Source organism: Aquila chrysaetos, chromosome 12 (assembly GCF_900496995.4).
Source record: "Aquila chrysaetos chrysaetos chromosome 12, bAquChr1.4, whole genome shotgun sequence".
Classification (NCBI taxonomy): domain Eukaryota; kingdom Metazoa; phylum Chordata; class Aves; order Accipitriformes; family Accipitridae; genus Aquila; species Aquila chrysaetos.
The window spans coordinates 17,763,222-17,783,882 of NC_044015.1; the positions used below are offsets into that span (position 1 = coordinate 17,763,222).

Consider the following 20,661-nt stretch of genomic DNA (forward strand, 5'->3'; position numbering starts at 1 on the left):
TTTAGGAAGAGATCTTGAATAATGTACAGCCCACAACAAATTGAACTGCTCACTAGAAAAGTACTTACAAGATTTTAGCTTTTGTTTACATTCATTTTTATACCATGTCTTATATACATTTCATGACAGTTCTGAGCATAAAGAAATTGCTCGCTCTCCATAGATGACTTTGTCATCACTGGTCGTGTTTTCTTAATGGCTGTTGCTGGTCTTCTGAACTGTCCATACGGAGTGCAGAATCTGTGGTGGCTATTGAGCAGCCAAGACGTGTGCTGCTGCTTGTTGGGTCGATAAGGAAAATCTCTGGAGTCCCAGGAGATCTGCCTATGTTGAGCTTCTGTGTCAGAGATGAGAGACATGGTTTTCATGCTGGCACATGAACAGAGCAACAGAACATGTATCCTTCATAAGTATTGCAGTTTTTCACATAAACCTGGATTTTTGCTTTAAAGGTTGAAGGAGTTTATTTTCAAAAGAGCAGAGCTACAACAGTTGTGAAGTACCATGTAGGGAAGCTGAAGTAACAGGGAATAACAGGGAAATTATAAACAGTGAAGTGTTATCTGAAAAACTGTCCTGGTTTCAGCTGGGATAGAGTTAATTGTCTTCCTAGTAGCTGGCACAGTGCTATGTTTTGAGTTCAGTATGAGAAGAATGTTGATAACACTGATATTTTCAGTTGTTGCTAAGTAATGTTTAGACTAAAGTCAAGGATTTTTCAGCTTGTCATGCCCAGCCAGTGAGAAAGCTGGAGGGGCACAAGAGGTTGGCACAGGACACAGCCAGGGCAGCTGACCAAACTGGCCAACGGGGTATTCCATACCGTGTGATGTCACATCTAGTATAGGAACTGGGGGGGGGGGGGGAATCGCCACTCTGGGACTAACTGGGTGTCGATCAGCGGGTGGTGAGCAATTGCACTGCGCATCATTTGTACATTCCAATGCTTTTATTATTGCTGTTGTCATTTTATTAGTGTTGTAATTATCATTATTAGTTTCTTCTTTTCTGTTCTATTAAACCGTTCTTATCTCAACCCACGAGTTTTACTTCTTTTCCCGATTTTCTCCCCCATCCCACTGGGTGGGGGAGGAAGTGAGTGAGCGGCTGCGTGGTGCTTAGTTGCTGGCTGGGGTTAAACCACAACAAAACCACACTTTATCCCCCCCCCCCCCCAAAAAAAAAATCAGCAAAGAAACATAGTGGGAAACAACTAGTAGAAAAAGGGAGAGAAAGGAAGAGCCAAACAAGCGGATGAAAGTTTGTGGACAGTCACAGCAAGGAATGTGTGAACAAGTGGGTTTGTTCCTTGCTGAAAGCATATCAGGCTGTGTTAGAGAGAGACATCTTGAGGGAACAGACATACTTTTGGGAGGATTTCAGGATTCTTATGTCAAAGTGGAAGCTTCTAATCCTCAAAATGAGTAAAAGATATAGTGATGAGAACAAACTCATGGTTCCAGCCATTGCCATTTATTTTTGTCTCCCTTTCTTGCAACAGAAATTTACATTACACAAATACAAAATTTTGGGGGGTCAGGATTTCAAAGCAGAGTGTAAAAATGAGGCTTGTTTTTATAGGTGTGAAAAGATCATAGCTCCCAGCTCAAGTCAGGAGGTAATTTATAACATGGAGATAAAAGTTATTTGGAGAGATTTTTAAATATCAGCAGGATGGTCCGGGAAAGGCACTGCCATTTAGAAATTAATATTAGGGAAAGTAAGTGGCTTTCAGGAATATCGAGGCTTGGCTTTCCAGCTCTTGTATAGTGAGGATTATATACAGGTAGGTTTTTTCCTAGACAATGAGAAAAATGTGTTGGTATCTCTTCTTAGCAATAAAGTCATTCTTCATTCAGTGAAAAGTCACCCTCTATTTGTTGATATTGCTTGTACTTGTATACACTGCTGTGTGATGATGCAAAATATGTTGAGGGTTTTAGCTTTTGGTATTGCAAAATGCATTGATAAACATGAAAACATTTAACTATCCCCCAGTCAAATCTGTCCTGAGAAATGTGGTTCGGAGAAAGCCATACAAACTATTGGCCTTTTTCTAATACAGATGAACTTCTCACCTTCATGTTTTGCTCACCTGGTGATATCTTTTCCCCACTGTGCAGCAGGAGATGAAAATCTGGCAAACACCAGCTCTCCCTCCTCTGTGTCACCTCCACCTGCACGCTCCACATCACTCTCACCTCCAGGCACCACTGAAGGTAACGGTGAATTCAGGACCGTGGCATCGCTGCTCTTCTGCTTTAGCTGAACTGGCATCTACTTCTATCATACATTGGTTAACTCCATCACTGTTAAAGCAAGCTGGTGATTTACATTGTCTGAAGTCAATTATATTACTGCAAAATTTGTTAATATGATGAGGACATATTTAGGTTTTTTATTTTAATTAAGTCAAAGGTGGGGATTTGAAACACATTTTTCAAAGAAAGCAGTTGTTACGAGTTCATGTTTTCCTTATGGACACCTCTTCCCCTTGAGCTCTCAGATGAGATTTTCATGCTGAGCTGTCACAGTGACACTTTCCTGCAATTCATGCAGAGCTCCTCGGGCACCACAGCAGTATTTGATGATTGTGGGAAGAGGGTCCTTCTTGGGTCAACAACATGAAACAAAAATACCCCAATCAGTCTGGGGTTTTTGCAAGCTGCGCATTAATTCATCCCCTTCAGCTGGTGTTTTCAAATACCTGAAATCAGTGCATCCCCCACACCTTGCTAAAGGATGATCCAACCTCTTTGCCACAAAGGCATCTCAGACAGACTGGTGGAAATTTGGACTTAGTGGTCTTGCAGACCTAATCGCAAGCCATGCTCTTGCAATAAATCCAAGCAGATGTGCTGCACAGCCTGTGCAGGAACTGGAGAGCAATGTAGATGTGTTCATTTTGCCAGTGCTGGAGGGAGAAATATAATTCAGAGAGCAGCTGGCAGTCTTTCTGCTTGCAATGAGCTTCTCACTTTCATGCATTGCTCACCTGATGATATTTTTTCCCCACTGTGCAGCAGGAGATGAAAATCTGGCAAACACCAACTCTCCCTCCCTTATGTCACCTCCACCTGCACGCTCCACATCACTCTCACCTCCAGGCACCACTGAAGGTAACGAAGAATTTGGGACTGTGGCACTGCTGCTCCTCTCCTGTTTCAGCTGAACTGGCATCCACCGCAGCCTTCCTGATGCTGTCTCCACCCCTCAGGCTGCACAGCACAGACTCCTGTCTCAAGGAAGAGTGATTTTTTAATGTGACCAATATTACTTAAGAATGTGCAATTCCCTGGGGAAAGCTCAGCTGATAGTTGGAAGGAAGGAATGTTTCTTTTTATATTTTTGGCATATGATTGTGTTCAATTCCTTGAAAGTTTAATTTACACTTTTTCTCTCTCTTTCTCTTGTTAAGGAGTTGAGCCAGCAGCGACTACACCTGGTAAGAAACTTTTTATTTACATGACAGAACTGGGTTGATGTTTTTTCTGATCATTTCTTCTTTCCTTCTCCTGTGTGCAGTTATCTTACAGAGTGTGTAATGCCTTTTCATTCAGCCCAGTGAAATGAAATATGCTGTCTTAAGAGACAAGAATGTCAGACAGGTCTGGTTTTGAGTCATGAATTTGAGTATATTTTAAAACACAGCATTTAGCATGAAAGAGGTGCAGTCAGCGCCAAAAAGGGTTATACTTACTGAATGTTCAGCTGACACCTGTTGGACCCCTAACAACTTGAGCGTTTAGTGTGCCTTTGCTTGCTAACAAATTCACAGTGCCTCAGTACAAGAGCGCTCCAGCACAGCAGTTCTGTGTTTTGTGCAGCTTTGTGTCCCTCTTTGGCTGGGCAGCCTCCAAAGCATTAATGAAACTGCTGTACCTCTCACCACCGGTGTCTCTCCTGCAAACAGCACATACCTTTCCACGCACGCAGGCTCTGTCCCTGCCGTGGGACTCAGCAACCCACCACGCAGCAGCACTCCTGCCCTGACCACACGCACTCCCATTGCCTTCAAGAATGCTTCATCAGGTTTTCTGTCTTCCTTTAGATGCCACTCGCTACTCTCTGAACTGTAGCGGAAAACTAAGTAATTCAGCCTCAGGGTAGCCTTTTTCACCTTATGGTTCATCAAATAGAAAAGGTATCTGCAATTTGGCATAGTGGCAATACCAGAAATATTTCCGACATCTGCTATTTGATGGCCAGGCCTTGTAGTCATCACAGTAGTACCAAATGCCAGCTGCTGTCAACAAGGCTGTTGCCAAAGCAATAGCAATAGGAATGGACCTAAAAGAGAATGTAGAAATCTGTCAGTGGTTTATAAGCAGGGAGGTAAATAATGCAATATAATAAGTAATATCGTGAGCGAGGTATGTCATCTGGCAAATGAACACTATTGGAGCACTTGTTTTTGAAGGAGAACAAGCACTATTCATAATTGTGTTTTACTGTAAGAATATAGCAAAATGTTTTAGTTTTTCCCAGTTCACAATTATTCATGCCATTTTTATGTTGACTCCATCCTGGATTATCCCTAAATAATGACACAAAAAATTGTCCTTGTACACTGCAAAATCCATTAATAAGTTGTATATTCCTAAAAATTTGCTTTCTATTTAAATACTCAGTTTCTGTTCTATTGGATGTATTAACGTGATTTTTCTTTCAGCACTCTTCTCTAAATTACAAAAATCCTGGAAGAAAAAAAAGTGGAGAAGGGCTGTAGCGTAAGACATTTCTGATGACATAGCCGTATGATATAATGAATTTTACTTTTTAATGCTGATATGTTGTTTATTTCCTTACAGATGATTACAATTCAACATCCTTGCACAGCACCATCTCACCAGTCAGCATGCCAGCAAACACTGGGATCATCCCCACTCACACAATAGGTGACAAACTTGCACACAGTTATGACAGTTACGATACTGCAAGCACAGAAAATGTGTTAGAATGAGGGAATTCGTTCTGAATTTCTTTTATCAAACTTAAGCATACAAATTAAGCATACAACTGCATTAAACTTAAGGGGGTTTTTAGGAATCTTATTAATAGTTTATGAGTAATATTAAAGACACCAGATTTGCTACTTGTCAAACAAGTGAAAAATAGAAGTTATTTCCACACAGCAGCATAGCAGGAGGGTAAATCTGTCAATTACTGTGTCAGTACTCCTCTTGATATTCACAGAAATTTGCCCAAGCAGCAAAAAAGTATGAATACATCCAAGATCTGTATGTTTCTCTGTTTTCTGGTGGCTTCCCTTTTGTTTCACTCAGCATTAACATTTTCTTGGGATCTAATATTGCAAGCACTTACACACATTATTGTTGCAATTGGGCTGTCAGGAATTACTCAGGTCAGTAAAATAATGTGTGTGCTTGAGCAAAGTACATCCAGGAGTTGGACTCCTACCATCTTTGTAACTGCCCTTCAAGTAGCTGTAGGCTGCTGTCAGCTCTTTGACAGACTGAACTTAGCTTTTACTTGTGGATTTTCTGCCCCTAACCATCTTGGTAACCCTCCACTGGACCCTCTCAGTTTACCCTCTCATTAGGGCAATTATTCAGCCAGATGACTCCCAGCCTGGAGGGATGCAAATCTAGGGCCTACCTTCTATGAAAAAAATTAGACGTCAGTCTCTTTTGGTAATACTTATACCTTAATATATTTTAAGTAATTGTTTTCAGGATGAAGTTCTTTGCTCAAGCTTCTGTATGGATTTTCTAAATACCAGCTCATAACTTCTTTTGGGTATTTCAGTGTAAAAATAGTTGTAAAACGATCTGTACTGTTGCATAAATCTCTTTCCAAATGTAAGAGTAGCTGTACAAAAAGTAGGTAAATTTTGTTTCTTTGGTGACACTGGCTACTGTTCAGTTAGCCGTTCCACAGCGTACTTATCCTGGGAAACTGCTACAGCTTATCATATTGCTATGAGATTGAGTGATTTTGGAATATTCTTGTGTAACTTTGTATGCAGAAATGTTATTAATAACCAGTTTGATTTGTAGTCAGTGATGTCACTGGAAAATGATGAAAGACACATGATCCCTACAACAACTAGTTAAAAATGAGGTTGTTTTCTTCCCCTTTTTGAATGTGAGTGGAGTGCTAAATACAATTACTTGTATTGAATATATTGAATGAAGAGTTTTGAGCAGTACCAGTCACCCTCCTCCAATGCTCTGTGAAAAAAAAAACAAACCTGCTGAGCTACACCTTTGTTTTGTTTTCTTTTCTTATAGAAGCTCCCATAGTGACAACTGAAGAACCTTGTGGTAAGAACCAAACCCCTTATTTTTCCTCAGTCTTGCAATTTGACCAAATCAGTAAACTCAAATACAGAAAACTGATCAGGAAAACTGATCAGTTAGCATCTCAGGTTATTTTATAAACTGTCTTCTGATTCTGGAAGAGTAGGATTAAAGTTATTAATATTTATATTCTTCTCAGCTACTTTTATAGTTCTGTTAAATTGCCCTGCTCTAGGCTGTTGATATCAGGGCTGCAGAAGAGATCTGACTTTATTCCACTGGGCGCTCTCTAATTTTTCCCCATCATGCTGATAATCATATGCTGCAAACTGCAATTCATAACTAAAAAAACCCCTAAAGTTTGGACATGGGTTTATCTCTTTTCAGAATTAGAGACCTCTTCTTTCTAATTTTCAGGAATAGACTATAGCCATTATTTACTAGGTGGTTATGAAATGCTTTGAATAAGAAAATTTGAAATTTCTGTTCAAGCAAATGATTCAATCTGTCAAAATATTTCATTTTGAACTGACATTTTAAATTGAAGCAAATTGGGTTCTGGAATGTTCATCTTTTTAATTCTTTAGTTTTTCTAACTAGAGAATTATTTAAAAGAATATTTTCCTAAGGAAATTTTCTGTTTTGAGTAAACAATTTTTTAAAGTAAAAGATAAATAAAATAAAAAAAAGTAAAGAATAAAGAGCAGCTAATTTTGCTGTATTTTCTGATTCTTAAAACACATATGGTGCTGGCAGTGCCATAAAACATTTAATGATTCTTAAAAATTGTCATAAAATCATTGTTTGCTATTTTATCTTTTTCTTTCAGTTGATCATATGAACTACAGCATAGGAAATGGAAAAGACGAGAATAATATGGTTGAAGTTATACTGCGAAATCTCAGAAAAAACAGAGAATATGTTATTTTGTGGGCTAACAAGAACATAACTGTGAATTCCAGCACCAATATAATAAAACTTCAGAGATGCATGAGATACACTGTTAGAGTTAAAAATTGCACAGACATTTATTTTACTATTCCGCCTGGTAGGTATAGAAAGTTTTTGGTTTTAATAGTTTCTTCTTCTTCTTCTTTTTTTTTTTTTTTTTTTTTTTTGACATGCAGTAATTCAGCTTTCCTGGATTTCTTAGTCTATTTTTGTCTCTTTTCAGAGAATCAGAAAGAAGGTTTTCATACTTTGTGCTTGGTTTGCAAGATATTTTGCATTTTGAAGTTGCATCTTAAAACCTCACAGTATTTTCCTCAAGTAGGATGTAAAAAATTGTAATTTTCTCATTGTAAAGGAAAAAGGGGAACTTTAACTACGTTGGCCATATGCAGCATGGTTAGCAATAGCAAGACCAGCCAGCACTTGAAAGCTACTATTTATGCTGGATGTTTTGTTCACTAAAGAGATTGTTGGATTAAAAGTTTCATTTATTATTTGAATACCAGCAGTGTCTTTATCTCATGTAGGCTTTTTCAATTTTTACTTTCCATTTCTTGTTAAATTCTTTGTATATTATTCTGTGCCAATTGTATCTTCGTACTGCAGAACAAGTCAACAAATATAAAAGAACAAATTGCTATTTAAAGAATCAATATAGCCAATGTCACAGTGACATACAGTATTAATCCTTTTCAGAGAGCAGCAAGAATCCTTTCAAAGTTAGGGATATAACCAACACATCTGCAAAGTTATGTTGGGAAGACTCACTTGCCTGTGCTAATGTGACTGTTAACTGCAAAGGTAAGACACTTCTAAGATATTTTAAAAGTTGATTATTTATTTATTTATTTATTTATTTATTTATTTATTTTTGAAAGCGATGTTGATGTTGTCTTTTGATATGAGAGCAGCAGATTTAAATTAATTGTGCCAGTTTGAGGGACGGGCTGTTCAGAATCTCTGGGATTTCCAGGTGGGGACTACCGTCCCTGCGCACTGCAAGTCTAGGGAAAGTTTAAACCCAGAGAGCTCATTTACTGAGTTTATCAGCTTCACAAATTGCAGACTTCTGTAGTTTTTGAGGTCCTGCTTGATGGTCTGAAGGGGAGCTGAGAGTTTGGAAATCCTGCAAGCTGTGGGTCTTCTGTGAGCTGATCCCTTGCAGACTACCCGGAAAGCTGGCTCTGTAGGCTCCTGGATGGTGAGAGTCCAGGCTCCCTGCTCTTGGAACCAGTCAGCCTGAGGAGACACTGGCTCAAAGGCAGCTAGTGTGGTAGGGAAGATATGGATGCTGAATGTCTTCACGTGTCCCGGAAAAATGTGTGATGAATGTCTGGGACTGGAGATTTCATGTTTCAGGGAGCTGAAGAGCTAAGAAGCCGCTCCAGGGTTCTGCTAGACTCCCATGAAATGTTTTGATTTTTGTGGGAAAACTGTTTTCTTAGAAAGTCAAATCATATGAGCTTTACTGATGAAAAGTAAAGATCTATGCAAACTAAGTTAGTATAAAAGAACCTAAAACCTAGTCATTGGATTAAGTTGTACACTTTTCCATTTGGAATATTATGATAGTTTATTACAAATTATATTGAATAAATATGGTAGAGAAAATCCCAGTTAAAATGGTACCAGGTACTTTTGGACTTGTGAAAAATATTGATAAAACTCTTTTTGTGTCTACATGTTCACAAGACTTTACAGTATTAAATGAATGTAAAGAGCTGAACGCTTTGTCACCCAACAAGGAGTACAACTGCACTGGTACTGTAAGTTTTTTTGAAAACGAGGTTGTCAAGCAAACCTTCACCATAAGAACAGATTATGGTGGTAAGTGTAATGCTTATTTTTGCTTTATGTTCCACATATTTCTGGAAATCCCTACTATGAATCCCACTATTGTGTTTCCTGTGGTTGAAGATATATTTTGAGCAGCATGCTCAGCCACTCTCAGGTTATCCTCCAGCTCCTCCTGCCCAGTCTCCTGCCCTTGTGGTTGTTCTTTGACTGCAGCCACAGTCTTCCTTTCCCTCTCCACCCCTGGTCTCAGTCTTCCAGTCTGATGCCTTCCTCTCCTCTCAGAGATTGTGATTTGGTTTTTCTTTTGGAGGGTGAGAACATGGCCGAATGTAAGGAAGTTTGAATGAAGACGAAAAAAAAAAAAAAAGGAGGCCTAGTCAAATACAAGTGTTAAATTCTTGATTTGAAGCAAGATGTGATAAAACAATTACAAAGAGTGTCTCCAGATAAAATGATGTGTTTTTCCAAAGCATTGCCCTTGGAAATAGCTTAGCTTTGTTTTTCTGAATGAAAAAGGAAATCAACTAAATAAAGTAACCTGCAAATAAAAATTCAGGCCAAACATTTAAAGTTTGTTAAAATTATAAGAAAATCAAAACAAGGTAAATATTTGGAAATGTTGGACAATTTTAGTAATATGTGATATTGCTATATTCACCTTGTCCTGAATTAATTAAATTTATGAAATTACTCTAATATGATGCTTTTACATATATTCAGTTTATACTTATGTATAATTTCTTTGAATGAAATAGACTGCGAAAAATATTACATGTTGTTGGTGTCTTGCTTTAGTATCCAATGAAATTTAATTTGATCAAAGTAGGTACAAAGAGGAATATTTTGCATTTTCATTCAAACATTTCCTTCCCTCCCCATTATTTTTCTTTTTTCAACAGCTCCAGAAGCACCAGAAAACCTTACAGTGGTTTGTGATGCCAGAAATGTGTCAGTTAGATGGAATAAACCTAGTAACATTTCAAAGGGTCCTATACATGGCTATAGCGTGAAATGCAATGGCAGCAGTAAGTATATGCCCCTTCAGTATTGAATAATTCATTGCATGTTTTAGTATTTACAGAGGACCAAGCATGATGCAATGTCAAACCATATTGCAATCTCTTCAAACTGTGCATAATTTTTTTTTTTTTTTTTTGAGGGGGTGGTGAAGGATGACACACAAATGTTTAAATTTCTTTCCTTTGAGGTTGTTCGGGTGAACCATGTGGTTATTCAGTTTACCATTTCAGGACACAGCTCTGTCACCCTTCAGTTCTCATGCTTCTTGTATTAAGAATAAGTTATGACAAAATCATCAGTTGCCTGATCAGTTTGAACATGGTGCTTTCTGTCTCAGAAAATGCTGCTATAGCTGGTTAATATATTCTCTGAGAAGACAGGGACCTGCCTTCTGAGTAACAGCAATGTATGTAAAAGTCAGGGGTCGGAAGTATGGCAGTTAGCATATACATGTTTAGATAGGTAAATCTCCTGTGCTCCCCAGATAGAAATAATCTCTCCCATTCTCCATGCCCCAAATTTGACCACTACCAAAAAGGGCGGCAGCCCCATGCACCAGTTTCTCTGGTTGGTCTGGCTTGGCCAGTGTAGGAGAGTGAGGTATTATACTGGGGTGCGGGGAGGTCACATCTGAAGCAGCCAGAAGGAAAGATGGAGAGGCCATTGCTCCCCAGTTCCCCAAGCCACCAAAGCCCCAGCTGCAGTGTGGGCGATAGCTTTGCTCATGTTGTTTCTCATGCAATTCTTTCTGTCCTGCTTGCCCCTAACAAAAGCACACATCTCTCGCATCATACCAGAACAGACTTGCCCAGTGTGCAGAGTGACTTTTGACGTGTGTCTACTAACCCCTTCGCAAGCTGAACACAGAAGAAATATCAGCCTCTCTTTATCAATGCACTTTATGTTATTTTTTAATTACACCCATTTAAATGACATACTGAGAAAGTAAAAAACAAAACAAAACCTCAACTTTCTACCTTTCTGATTGGGGAATATATATCTTCCTCTTCCTGACCCTTCACTTAGCATTAGTGAGCAAGACAAACCAACCAAGTACAAGGAAATTAAAATCGAAGTGCACATGACAGTGTTTTCAGGTAGCTCTGATGAAGTGTAAGAGTTCCTGTGCTCCTAACATAAATTTCATTAATTGATTTCATTTTTCATTTTTTCTTAAAGAGCCAGAATTTGTCAACACAACTAGCTTTATTTGCCATAAATTAGAACCTTATAAAGAAGGTTCTGTATATGTGACTCCATATACAAACAGCAAATATAATAGCAACATATTTATGGGAAAAACTGGAAGATGTAAGTTTACAACAAAATCAGCAGGTAAGTCACTTGTTTGCTAACTGTTATGAACAAGGCTGATACTAACACAGGGAATATGTACTTTCTTATTGTACTTCATTATATTTTATATATGTTATTCCTATTAGCCAAGAAACTGATTAACATTAAAAGAATTTTATTGACATTCATGTCATTAGTTTCTTTTTTAATTACTTAATGCTAATCTATTTTTAATTATGCATTTAGTATTAGTGTTCTTCTTATATATACCAGATTTTTTTAAAGAAATTCTGCATTTGTTTGAAATTCACGATAAGATTTTAGAAAGCATTATGTCCCAATCTAAAGGAAAGATTCAAATTAAACAAAATGAGAATGAAAAACATTTGTTTTTCCTTTGTGGCATGACAGGTGTTCTGTAGCTGCCTGTTTGCTCAAAGCAGATGTGCATTACCCAGGCTGCACCAATACTGATGTGTGTACCAGGTTTCGGTTAGTTTGGATGTACATATACACAGTTGGCTTCTAAGACTCCACATTAGGTTAAAGCCAAATGTGTGACAACCCTTGTGCTGTCAGAAAGGTCTGTGCACCTTTTTGGGGCTATACTTTCAAAAGCTTACCCCCGAAGTCCTAATTCTTTGTTTGCCAGACATGTTCAATTGATAGAACTACAAGAAAAGCTGAAAAAAAAAACCCCAACAGACTTTGCAGATATTTTCCTTATGCAGACAAGGCATAATAGAGACTCAGCTCTTTCTGTTTTGTTGGGGTATTTTTTCCCCCTTTAATCTTCAGATGTAGAGCCTCATACTGTTTTAATTCCTTCTTTGAGAAAAACAAAAGAAAACAAAACCAAAACCACCCAAAAAAACATGTTTATCTAATTTCTTCTAGTACTTTTTTAGCTCTAATTGCACCACCTCCAGACTCAGCTAATATAGAGATACAGCTATAGGGAAACTGATGGTTTATACCTGGTGTGATGGAAAAGGACTTCACTGCAAGGTTCAAGCAAACGACTTGAACTTCACTCGCAGACTTAACTACAAGGTTCAAGCAAATGATTTATTTGAACTTCACTTACAGACTTAACACGCCACTATTGCAGGTTTTACAGATACAGTGGAGGAATGCACTATTGCAATTTTTAAGGCAAGAGTAGTACACTATTACAACCACAAGCAATTCACAGACAGCCACAAGCTCTCAATCCCAGGGAAGCTACCTCGACCAGCGTCCCAATCAAGGGGGGGAAGGGTTTCCTTCACAAGCCAACTGTATAGTTGGAGAAGTGACTCCCGCATCTCCAACCTGAATCTTAGAGTTTTTATCCCCTGACTTGTGGAATGGTGTGTATGACTATGTCTGAGTGGATCATGATATATGCCTAAATGGATTATGTATATCTGAGTGGAGTTTCCCGTTATCTTCCCTTTGCTGGTCTGTGATTGTTTGACTACACGAGGTTGTCATTTGAAACTGAAGCTGAAACCCTCCAGGTTTTGGGGTTTTTTTACCTTGCTTCCTCAGGCGACTGAATAGTGGTTGGATTGAGACTCAGGGCATACTGTTTGTTAAGGGATTTCAAGGCTCAGCTCAGGTTTTGGTTCTTTGAATGGCACAGCCACCGCCCTGTTTAGTTTAGGGTTTATCAGACAACCCAGGGCTAAGCTGTCTACACAGCTCCCCGGGAGTTGTCTCTGCAGAGAGACAGGGCCTCAAGGCAATTCAAGGCTGGGTCACTTTCCTAACCCCTGCCATGAGTTGCCTGTGTGCACTAGACATGGTGAAACTCGTTTGTGAACTGTGAGCCAATCCACACACCTGGTATGACACTAAATTAATGTTTCCTTTAATTTCACTGAATAAGCAAAGGACTATTTTTTTAAGTGAAAAATAAAATATTATTTTTTTGCTAGTGATGTAATGATAGTTTAAAATGGTGATTTTTTTTTTTTCCCCCTGTAATGGCAGGAATAATTAAATCTTTTGTTGCTTTTAGCACTCCTGAATAGCATGTAGAAATGTGTATATAAGAATATTAAATCTGCTGTTTTATTAAATGTGTTTCTGTAGAGCTTTGGGAAATACAGCAGCTTCTGGCAGACTATTGTTTTGAATTTGAATCCTATCCCTCTGTGGAATATACAGACCTTTTTTATCCATTTTTATAGAGAATCCATGAAAACACTGGGATCTCCCTATTGGTCTGGGTTGTTGAGCTAACAAATTTTGCTTTCTATTTGGAAGAATACAGGGATCAAAATTATCACCTGAAGCCCCATGGAGAAAAAAAGCTGATGAATGAATTGATTGATAATATAAACCATTTGATCTGAGACTTAACTGTAACAGAAATTGAAAAATATCTTTAATTTTTAGACAGCCCAAATTTGAGCATGATCATGATTTTTCTTTCTATGCTAGTCTAGTTTGAGCACATTATATTTTGGAGCCCCCACTTTCTGCAGCTCCACTCATATTTTAATAACTGAGGTGAAGATTATAGTCCACAATATAAGTTTATGGGTCTGGAAAACAACCTCAGTTCCCTTATTTTTTGAGAAAATAACAAGTTGCTTGCCTTCATGAATTAATGGTATTTATTAAACCTTCTTCAACTGTTACAACAGTTGATACATGATCATAGCAGATAGTGGAAGAGTTTTATGGCTTCTTGAACAAGAGAATATATCAGTAGAGCACAGCTCCTTGGAAGTAGAAAAAACCCTACATTTCGTAAAATATTTTTCGTCTTCAACAAACACATTGCCTCCAGAAATGTTCACTTTCTCCTTGTCACAGGCCTTTCAGTAGTATGCTGAATAGGAATCTAACAAATCTGCCTTCTGGATAAAAATGAGCAGATACATCATAACCACACACTCAGACAAGTAAAATATCCTGCCACTCCGCCCATGGGATATTTGATCTGCTCATAAAGCCTCACACATCTTAGCACTTCATATGATGAATAAAGCAACTGCCTTTTACTTTTTTTTTTTAATATGCTAGCTTGCAAATTGAAGTGATTTTGAAGCAAATTTCCATGGTGGTGTTCTACTGAAGTATGGCTAATGGAGCTGCCTTACACAGAAGTTTATTTACTTTCTGAAAGGTTTTATAAGCTCTCAATGAAAGGTGCTCACAGTCTGAAACTCATTTGCTACAACATACAAAATTAGAGTTAGAAAACACGGATTAGACTTAACAGATTCCTTATCATTAAAAAGTAAAATGTTTTTGGTTTTAGGCCAGCTTTAAGACAATGTGACACTTTAAACAAAAGGATACTATTCCAAATATTAAAACATACTAGTAACTCCTGGTAGGAAATTTCATTTACAGAAATTTTGAAACATACACACACACAGAAAACTGTTTGTTCCCCTGATTGTCTGTTGTCCCATGTTCCTTAAATGAGAAAGTGATGTCAGATGCAAGAGGGATAGTTGCCATCATATTATCTTTGCAGCCCGACTGTCAGTAGAGCTCTGATCTTCCCAGCCTTTTCAGTTACACTTCACATCTTTTCCAGTTCAGATAAGCCTATGGTTAATTAAAAATTTATTTTATTTATCTTGTTAAATTGGGACTGAAATTTTTAAGGAAGAAAATGTATGAAATTATTAAGAGAGAAGTTAACAGACAGACATGAACACATACAGCTGTTGAAATGTTTTGTTTGAAATGATGAGAATAGAACCAGTAACACTTCTTTTGTGAACAGAACCAGAGCCAGTGTTGAATGTTAGTGCAACGTTGACGGCTGATAATGCTGTCCAAATTAAGTGCAGCAGTGAAAATGTGTATGGAGCAAAAACAGTATTTGAATTGACTTGGGAAAATGATGGAACAAATGACACCAGATACAATATTTGTGATTTTAAAAGAGAAAATCTCTCATACTTGACAAACTATACATTTACGGTAAGTAGGCTTATTAAATTATATATATATAATATTGTTGTATTTTCATTGTTTAAACATGTTATACTTGATTTTAGGAAAAAAGGCAAATATGGTGGCAGAAGAGTTAATCTATCGATCTGTAGGCCACAAATGTAAAGAAGTAGCTGTTACTTCAGAAATAAAATGCATATATGCCTAGCCTATCAATCAATCCCTTGTGTGCTATTCCACATAGGTTCTGACAACATGAAAAATAGAAGCTGAATTGATTGTTTTTACTTGGGACAGAAAGAAATTTGGGGTCTCCATACATTTTAAAATAGTTTCTTAAGTATAACTGATATTTTAGTGTTTAAAACACATTTCATTTAATGTATGTGTGACTGTCATTTCAATCAGAGGATAAATATGGGATTAAAGTCTTGAGATAATTGCTCAGAAATAAATTGTTCAGAATTTTTCACTGTGAAAATTTCTGATGCTTCAGGGACTAGTTAGTGTTAAGCAGTTCAGATCCTTTTGCATGTCCTTACATCAGCCCTTTACAAGCCAGTCCTTGTTTCAATACAATATATATCATCCTCTGTTTACAAGCTTCACTTTCCTGAGGCCTCCTGCTATTTTCTCTAGTTTCAGGCATTTTACCCTTTTGGCAGTTGTTGCTTGCAAAGCCAATGGTCTTGTGTGATCCCCTTAATGTGGCCAGTAGGAATATTTTTTATATCCTGATAGCTCCTCTCAGTAAAGTTTAGGTAAGAAAGTAATCACTAGGAATGATGGAGTTTTATTACTTTTAGGAACCAGTTTCACTCATTTTCCACAATCTTTTCCTCTTTTCTCTGTGTCTTCCTGAGGAAATGCTGTATCGGAGAACTTGAATAGTCTAGGTTTTGTTCCAGGGCTTTGTCAGTATTTTTCCAACAGATTCTGCTCAAAAAGCTTTGTATTTGTAAAATAAAGATGAAGTCCTGTAGGAGTAAAAGATGCTTGTGTTGCCCCCATAGTACGAGACCCCTGCACTCTTGTAAGCTTTTTGTACACCACTTGCAGTAAGCAGTTTGTCTTACAGCAGAAATTGGATTCTGCTTGGCTTTAAACCCTGGCTTCTGCTTCAAACTTATTTTGCCCAATTCTTACTGGAAAAACAGAGAAAGCCTTATGGCCTTAACTAGTAATGAAAGGATTCTGGGTCAAGTTATGGAAGGCCCAAGAGAAAAAAACAGATCACCTGTGCGACTTGGCAGATGTCATGATTCCCTTCTATCTGCACACTGAATTGTTCAGGGAATAAACAGGAGCCTACCCAGCATACTTTTTGGTTTAGTGATGTTTTGACCCTGACTGCTGCACTAGGTTTCTAGCTTTCGCTCTTTGAGAAGCTTCTTGCTTATTTTCTCTGCCACCTCTGCTACTCCTTTGGATGTTGCCACCTACCATGGCTTTCTTCCCAGCTGCAGAATTCAGAAACCACCAACGCCCCGAACACATCGGCCTTTTAGAGCAGAGGGTGGGAGCTGGGACACAGTGCTCAGAGTCTTCAGAAGTTTCTCTTAAGGGATCGGGTAGGCTTAGCAAGAGCTCAGCCTGCATCCAGCAATGGTGCTAACTGCCCTTCTCCTCCCCTTTTGGTTGATTTGCAGCAGGAGAATATTACTATTAAAATTACTATTATTCAGTCCTGTTAGTATTCGTCACTGTTTAGTATTAAATCTTTAAGTTTAATCGTAAGATTAATTTTTCTTCACAAGAAAACTGTGAATATTTGAACTACCAACTTCAAGCTGCCTATTAGATCTGATAGGAATTTCTATTAAGGAAATTTAAAAGATTGGATAAACATAAAATATATTATGAAATATAAACACATCTAAACAAAGTTAGTATTTTAACACCAGTTAAAGTACCCAAAAGTTAATGTCGCAAGAAAGCAGCTTATTTAAAAGTTTATTTTGGCTTCTATAATTTAACCTTTTATGAATTACTTCCCAAACAGGAACTTGTATTAAAAATATCCAAATCAGTTTACTATTTGTACATTACTGTTGAAGCAAATAAAATAATGACATTTTATTACATATCACATGGTTATTTTTCAGATTTGAGAGATTTCATTTTGATTTGATAAGCGATAAATTTGATTTTGTTCCTTGAGATACATCTGATTTTGATTTTGTAAAATGTCTCTTATTTCACTATCTTTTTTTCCCAGTCATCTACATATTTTTGGTTCTAGATCTTGCTGTAACTTATAGTGCAGCTCAGGTTTCCACCTAAATGGCTATACAAAGATTGACAGCAGATCCTGCTGTAATGAAGTTGATTCATTGAAAACAGATGGATGTATTTTGAATATCCATTGTGCTTTGCTTTTTTAAAAAAATCTATGCAGAAATTTTTACTTGTTATATCTTAACATCTCTATTATTCTCACCCACTGCATGCAGATCTTAGTGTTTAATGGAGAACATAGAGGGCAGCCAGTAAAGAAGAGCATAAGAACCAGATGTAAGTAAATATATACAGCATTTTTACTTTTAGAGTTTAGCATAGTGTAGAGTAATAGTGTGAATTGTGAATTCTGTTACAATTGCTCCTAATTAAAAATCCAAACTGCCTTTTTTATAGTTAATAGTTGATCTGCATTTGAAAAAATATGCTCATTCAGCATTAATGTAACAGATCATGTTGACAAGTCATTGACTGTAATTCAGAATTATTACACAGCTGTGGTTTCTTCAGGAAACATTTGAATGCAACTAGAAATTCCTTTCTCTAACTTAAATTACGCACTTTAGGATTATTTTCCTGTATTCAGATCCCGTGTTTGAGGAGCTGAACATCTGTGACTTGTCAGGGATTCCCAACTCCCAGATCAGGAGCAGATGAGAGCTCCACTGCTCAGGTGTACAGGTCACACAGAGCAGGAGACAAGCCTGGTAATGCTGACCCAGCGAGTGAGTTGTAGCGTTTTGACAGGTGGACATGGAGAGTTTAAGTGAAAGTTTCCTTAATGAAGAAATAAAATTCCCTCCTTTTATGTGAGCTTAAAAGTTTTTGGTGCTTTCAAATAACAAACTTAAACTAAACAGTTAAAAATAATTGTTTAGTTCTTGTCACAAAAAAATCAATGGGCCCTGGTTCTAGGAATTATACAGATTAAAAAAAAAAAAGGAAAAAAAAATTTCCATGAATTATGTATCCAAGAAATAATAAATGTATTCTTTTTCTGTTGCTAGATAATTCTAAAGCCCTGATTATGTTCTTGGCATTCTTGATCGTTGTGACATCAATTGCTTTACTACTGGTTCTGTACAAAATCTATGATCTTCACAAAAAAAAGCTTAGGTAAGCTTCATGTTTCTCTCCCTCTCTTATATAAATGGGGGGGGGGCTTCCTGTTTTTCCACAAGATTTCCCAACGGGTAGTGCAATAATGTTACAAGTTTGATATTTCATTAATACTGGGAAAAGACATCCTTTTACCTTTTAACCCTTTCAGAAGAAACTCAACTTTGGTGATTTTTCTGGGAATGCAAATACAATGAAATAGATTTAAAATCTCTCTGCTATACCCTTTCTCAGGGCACAGAACTGATCTGCTAGAGCAAAATGCTTTGTCACTGGTTTTGTGAAAAAATATTCACAAATATCTGGAAAACCTTTCCTTCATGATTCAAATTAAAAGTAATGAAAATAATACACACTTTCTTGGAACTCTTTCAAATGCTTATTCACCCAAAACAATATCTCAGGGAGGCTTTGTTTATTATGGTCATCTCTAGGTGACTTGGCAGTTTTGTAGGACAGCGAATGGTGATAGAAGAATGGTCATTGCTTTCCCTTATGACTGTGTCAGAGCCCTGGAAAGCCACGCTCACTGCTGCTATTGCTGTGCAGGGAGGCAGTGCAATGTGTGAGGGGGCATTTGCTGCTGGTAGAGACGGAGGAGTTAGGGCAATTTCTTCAGAAACCTCTCAGCCCTCTGGCAACAGCAGAACTTGGGGACCCATCTCTTCCAGCCCCTTTTCCTCCCTGCTCTTCCCCTTAGCTGGACAGGGAGCTGCTGTTGCTCAGATGCAAACTTTTGTGCTTAGGGAAGCAAAACTAATTTTTGCTTGTACAGCTCCAGAGAGTCTGGCTTGTTCTTGGCTACTTAGCATTTAAACTTAATTTCATTATATATTATGTATGTGTTAGTTTTTTGTCATTTATTTAGCAAGAGAAACAAAGATGGTGTGAGCAGTCACTCCAGTGAAGCAATTAAAGGCATGTTTGCTGCAGGTGATATGGACAAAATCATGCAAGCGGTAAAGCTGTTTGATGTGGTTCCCTTGTTTCTCTCCCTCAGTAGTGCTCAGAGTAGGAATGCAAGGGTCCCAGCCACCTCTGTGTAGGGCCTGTTAAGTCCCAGCTGTAGCACTCTTGTTTCACAGAGAGCTTGCAATGCAGTCTGCTGGTTATGAACAGTCTTGGTGTTCACATACAAAACAGTTTTTATTTAACTCATTATCATATATATGTCTTACTAGTCAAAGCTTTTACAGCTGTTTTTGTTTCTTACAGCAATTCTTCTGAAGGCGTGAACCTTGTTGCAGGTGACTCTCTTTATATATTTAGCAAGTAGAAATAAAATTAGTTGCATGTCTTGCTGCCACCTTTGATTGTTTACTTTCTAGGTTTTATACATAGATTACAAATATCAACATGATAACACCTCATTTGGAGAAAAAAAAATACTTCAGTAAATATATAGCAGAAGTATTTATACTTAAATGAACTGAAAGTTTGTCAGTGTTTAAAACCCTCTTATTTATTATTTAATTACAAACCCAATTTTTTTATCACAGACAATGGTTGTAATATGTTTAACCCTGAGAGTAAGTCCAAAATCAAATACAGCTTCAACCAGAATTTCCCTTTCCTGTGCACCTTTCTCAAAGCAAGAATTTAAACATAAGCCAGTCGGTTTTTACTGCAAAATTTTAAAGGCTTTCAAATTGCAAAGACTGACACAGAACATTATGTGCAACTTTTTGCACAAGATTTCAAAGCCTATGAAGAAAGACAGAATCAGTTAGTACCAGAAAGCTCCAAGAAAAAAATGATTTATGACATTCAAGCCCACAGAAATTAACTGCATTAAATGGGAAGTAATACTGTGTTGATATTCAAATCCATTTGCTTAGACACACAGTTGTTAAAAAAAAAAATCCTTTCAATGTAAATGAAAAATTAATAAATGTCTAGTTAAAGATGTTAAAACTTGTTCAGTCATTACTTTATCATTAAAGATGATATTACAGATTATTGCAAATCAGAGAATAAGTTGGAGAAAATTTGGAAAAGTAGGCAATACATGTTATTACATTTGTGGGTTGTTTACACAGTAATCCTTTTCACCACTGACGAGAAATGGTCA

At 37.4% G+C, this 20,661-nt stretch overlaps 1 protein-coding gene across 3 annotated transcripts in view; it reads left to right on the top strand.

Moving 5' to 3' along the window:
• PTPRC (protein tyrosine phosphatase receptor type C) overlaps positions 1–20,661 on the top strand; it is a 70,228-nt gene that overhangs the window by 34,676 nt on the left and 14,891 nt on the right. Inside the window, exons 4-18 of one of the 3 annotated variants that reach the window (XM_041127674.1) lie at positions 2,124–2,219; positions 3,024–3,119; positions 3,419–3,444; positions 3,894–4,032; positions 4,812–4,898; positions 6,255–6,287; positions 7,093–7,311; positions 7,911–8,015; positions 8,907–9,041; positions 9,911–10,036; positions 11,211–11,366; positions 15,061–15,260; positions 17,687–17,747; positions 18,479–18,587; positions 19,806–19,837. In XM_041127674.1, the coding sequence (XP_040983608.1) occupies positions 2,124–2,219; positions 3,024–3,119; positions 3,419–3,444; positions 3,894–4,032; positions 4,812–4,898; positions 6,255–6,287; positions 7,093–7,311; positions 7,911–8,015; positions 8,907–9,041; positions 9,911–10,036; positions 11,211–11,366; positions 15,061–15,260; positions 17,687–17,747; positions 18,479–18,587; positions 19,806–19,837 (1,620 nt within the window). Of the gene's footprint in view, positions 1–2,123; positions 2,220–3,023; positions 3,120–3,418; positions 3,446–3,893; positions 4,033–4,811; positions 4,899–6,254; positions 6,288–7,092; positions 7,312–7,910; positions 8,016–8,906; positions 9,042–9,910; positions 10,037–11,210; positions 11,367–15,060; positions 15,261–17,686; positions 17,748–18,478; positions 18,588–19,805; positions 19,838–20,661 lie in introns of all 3 variants that reach the window. The other 2 variants (XM_030033069.2, XM_030033070.2) reach the window with 2 other exon arrangements.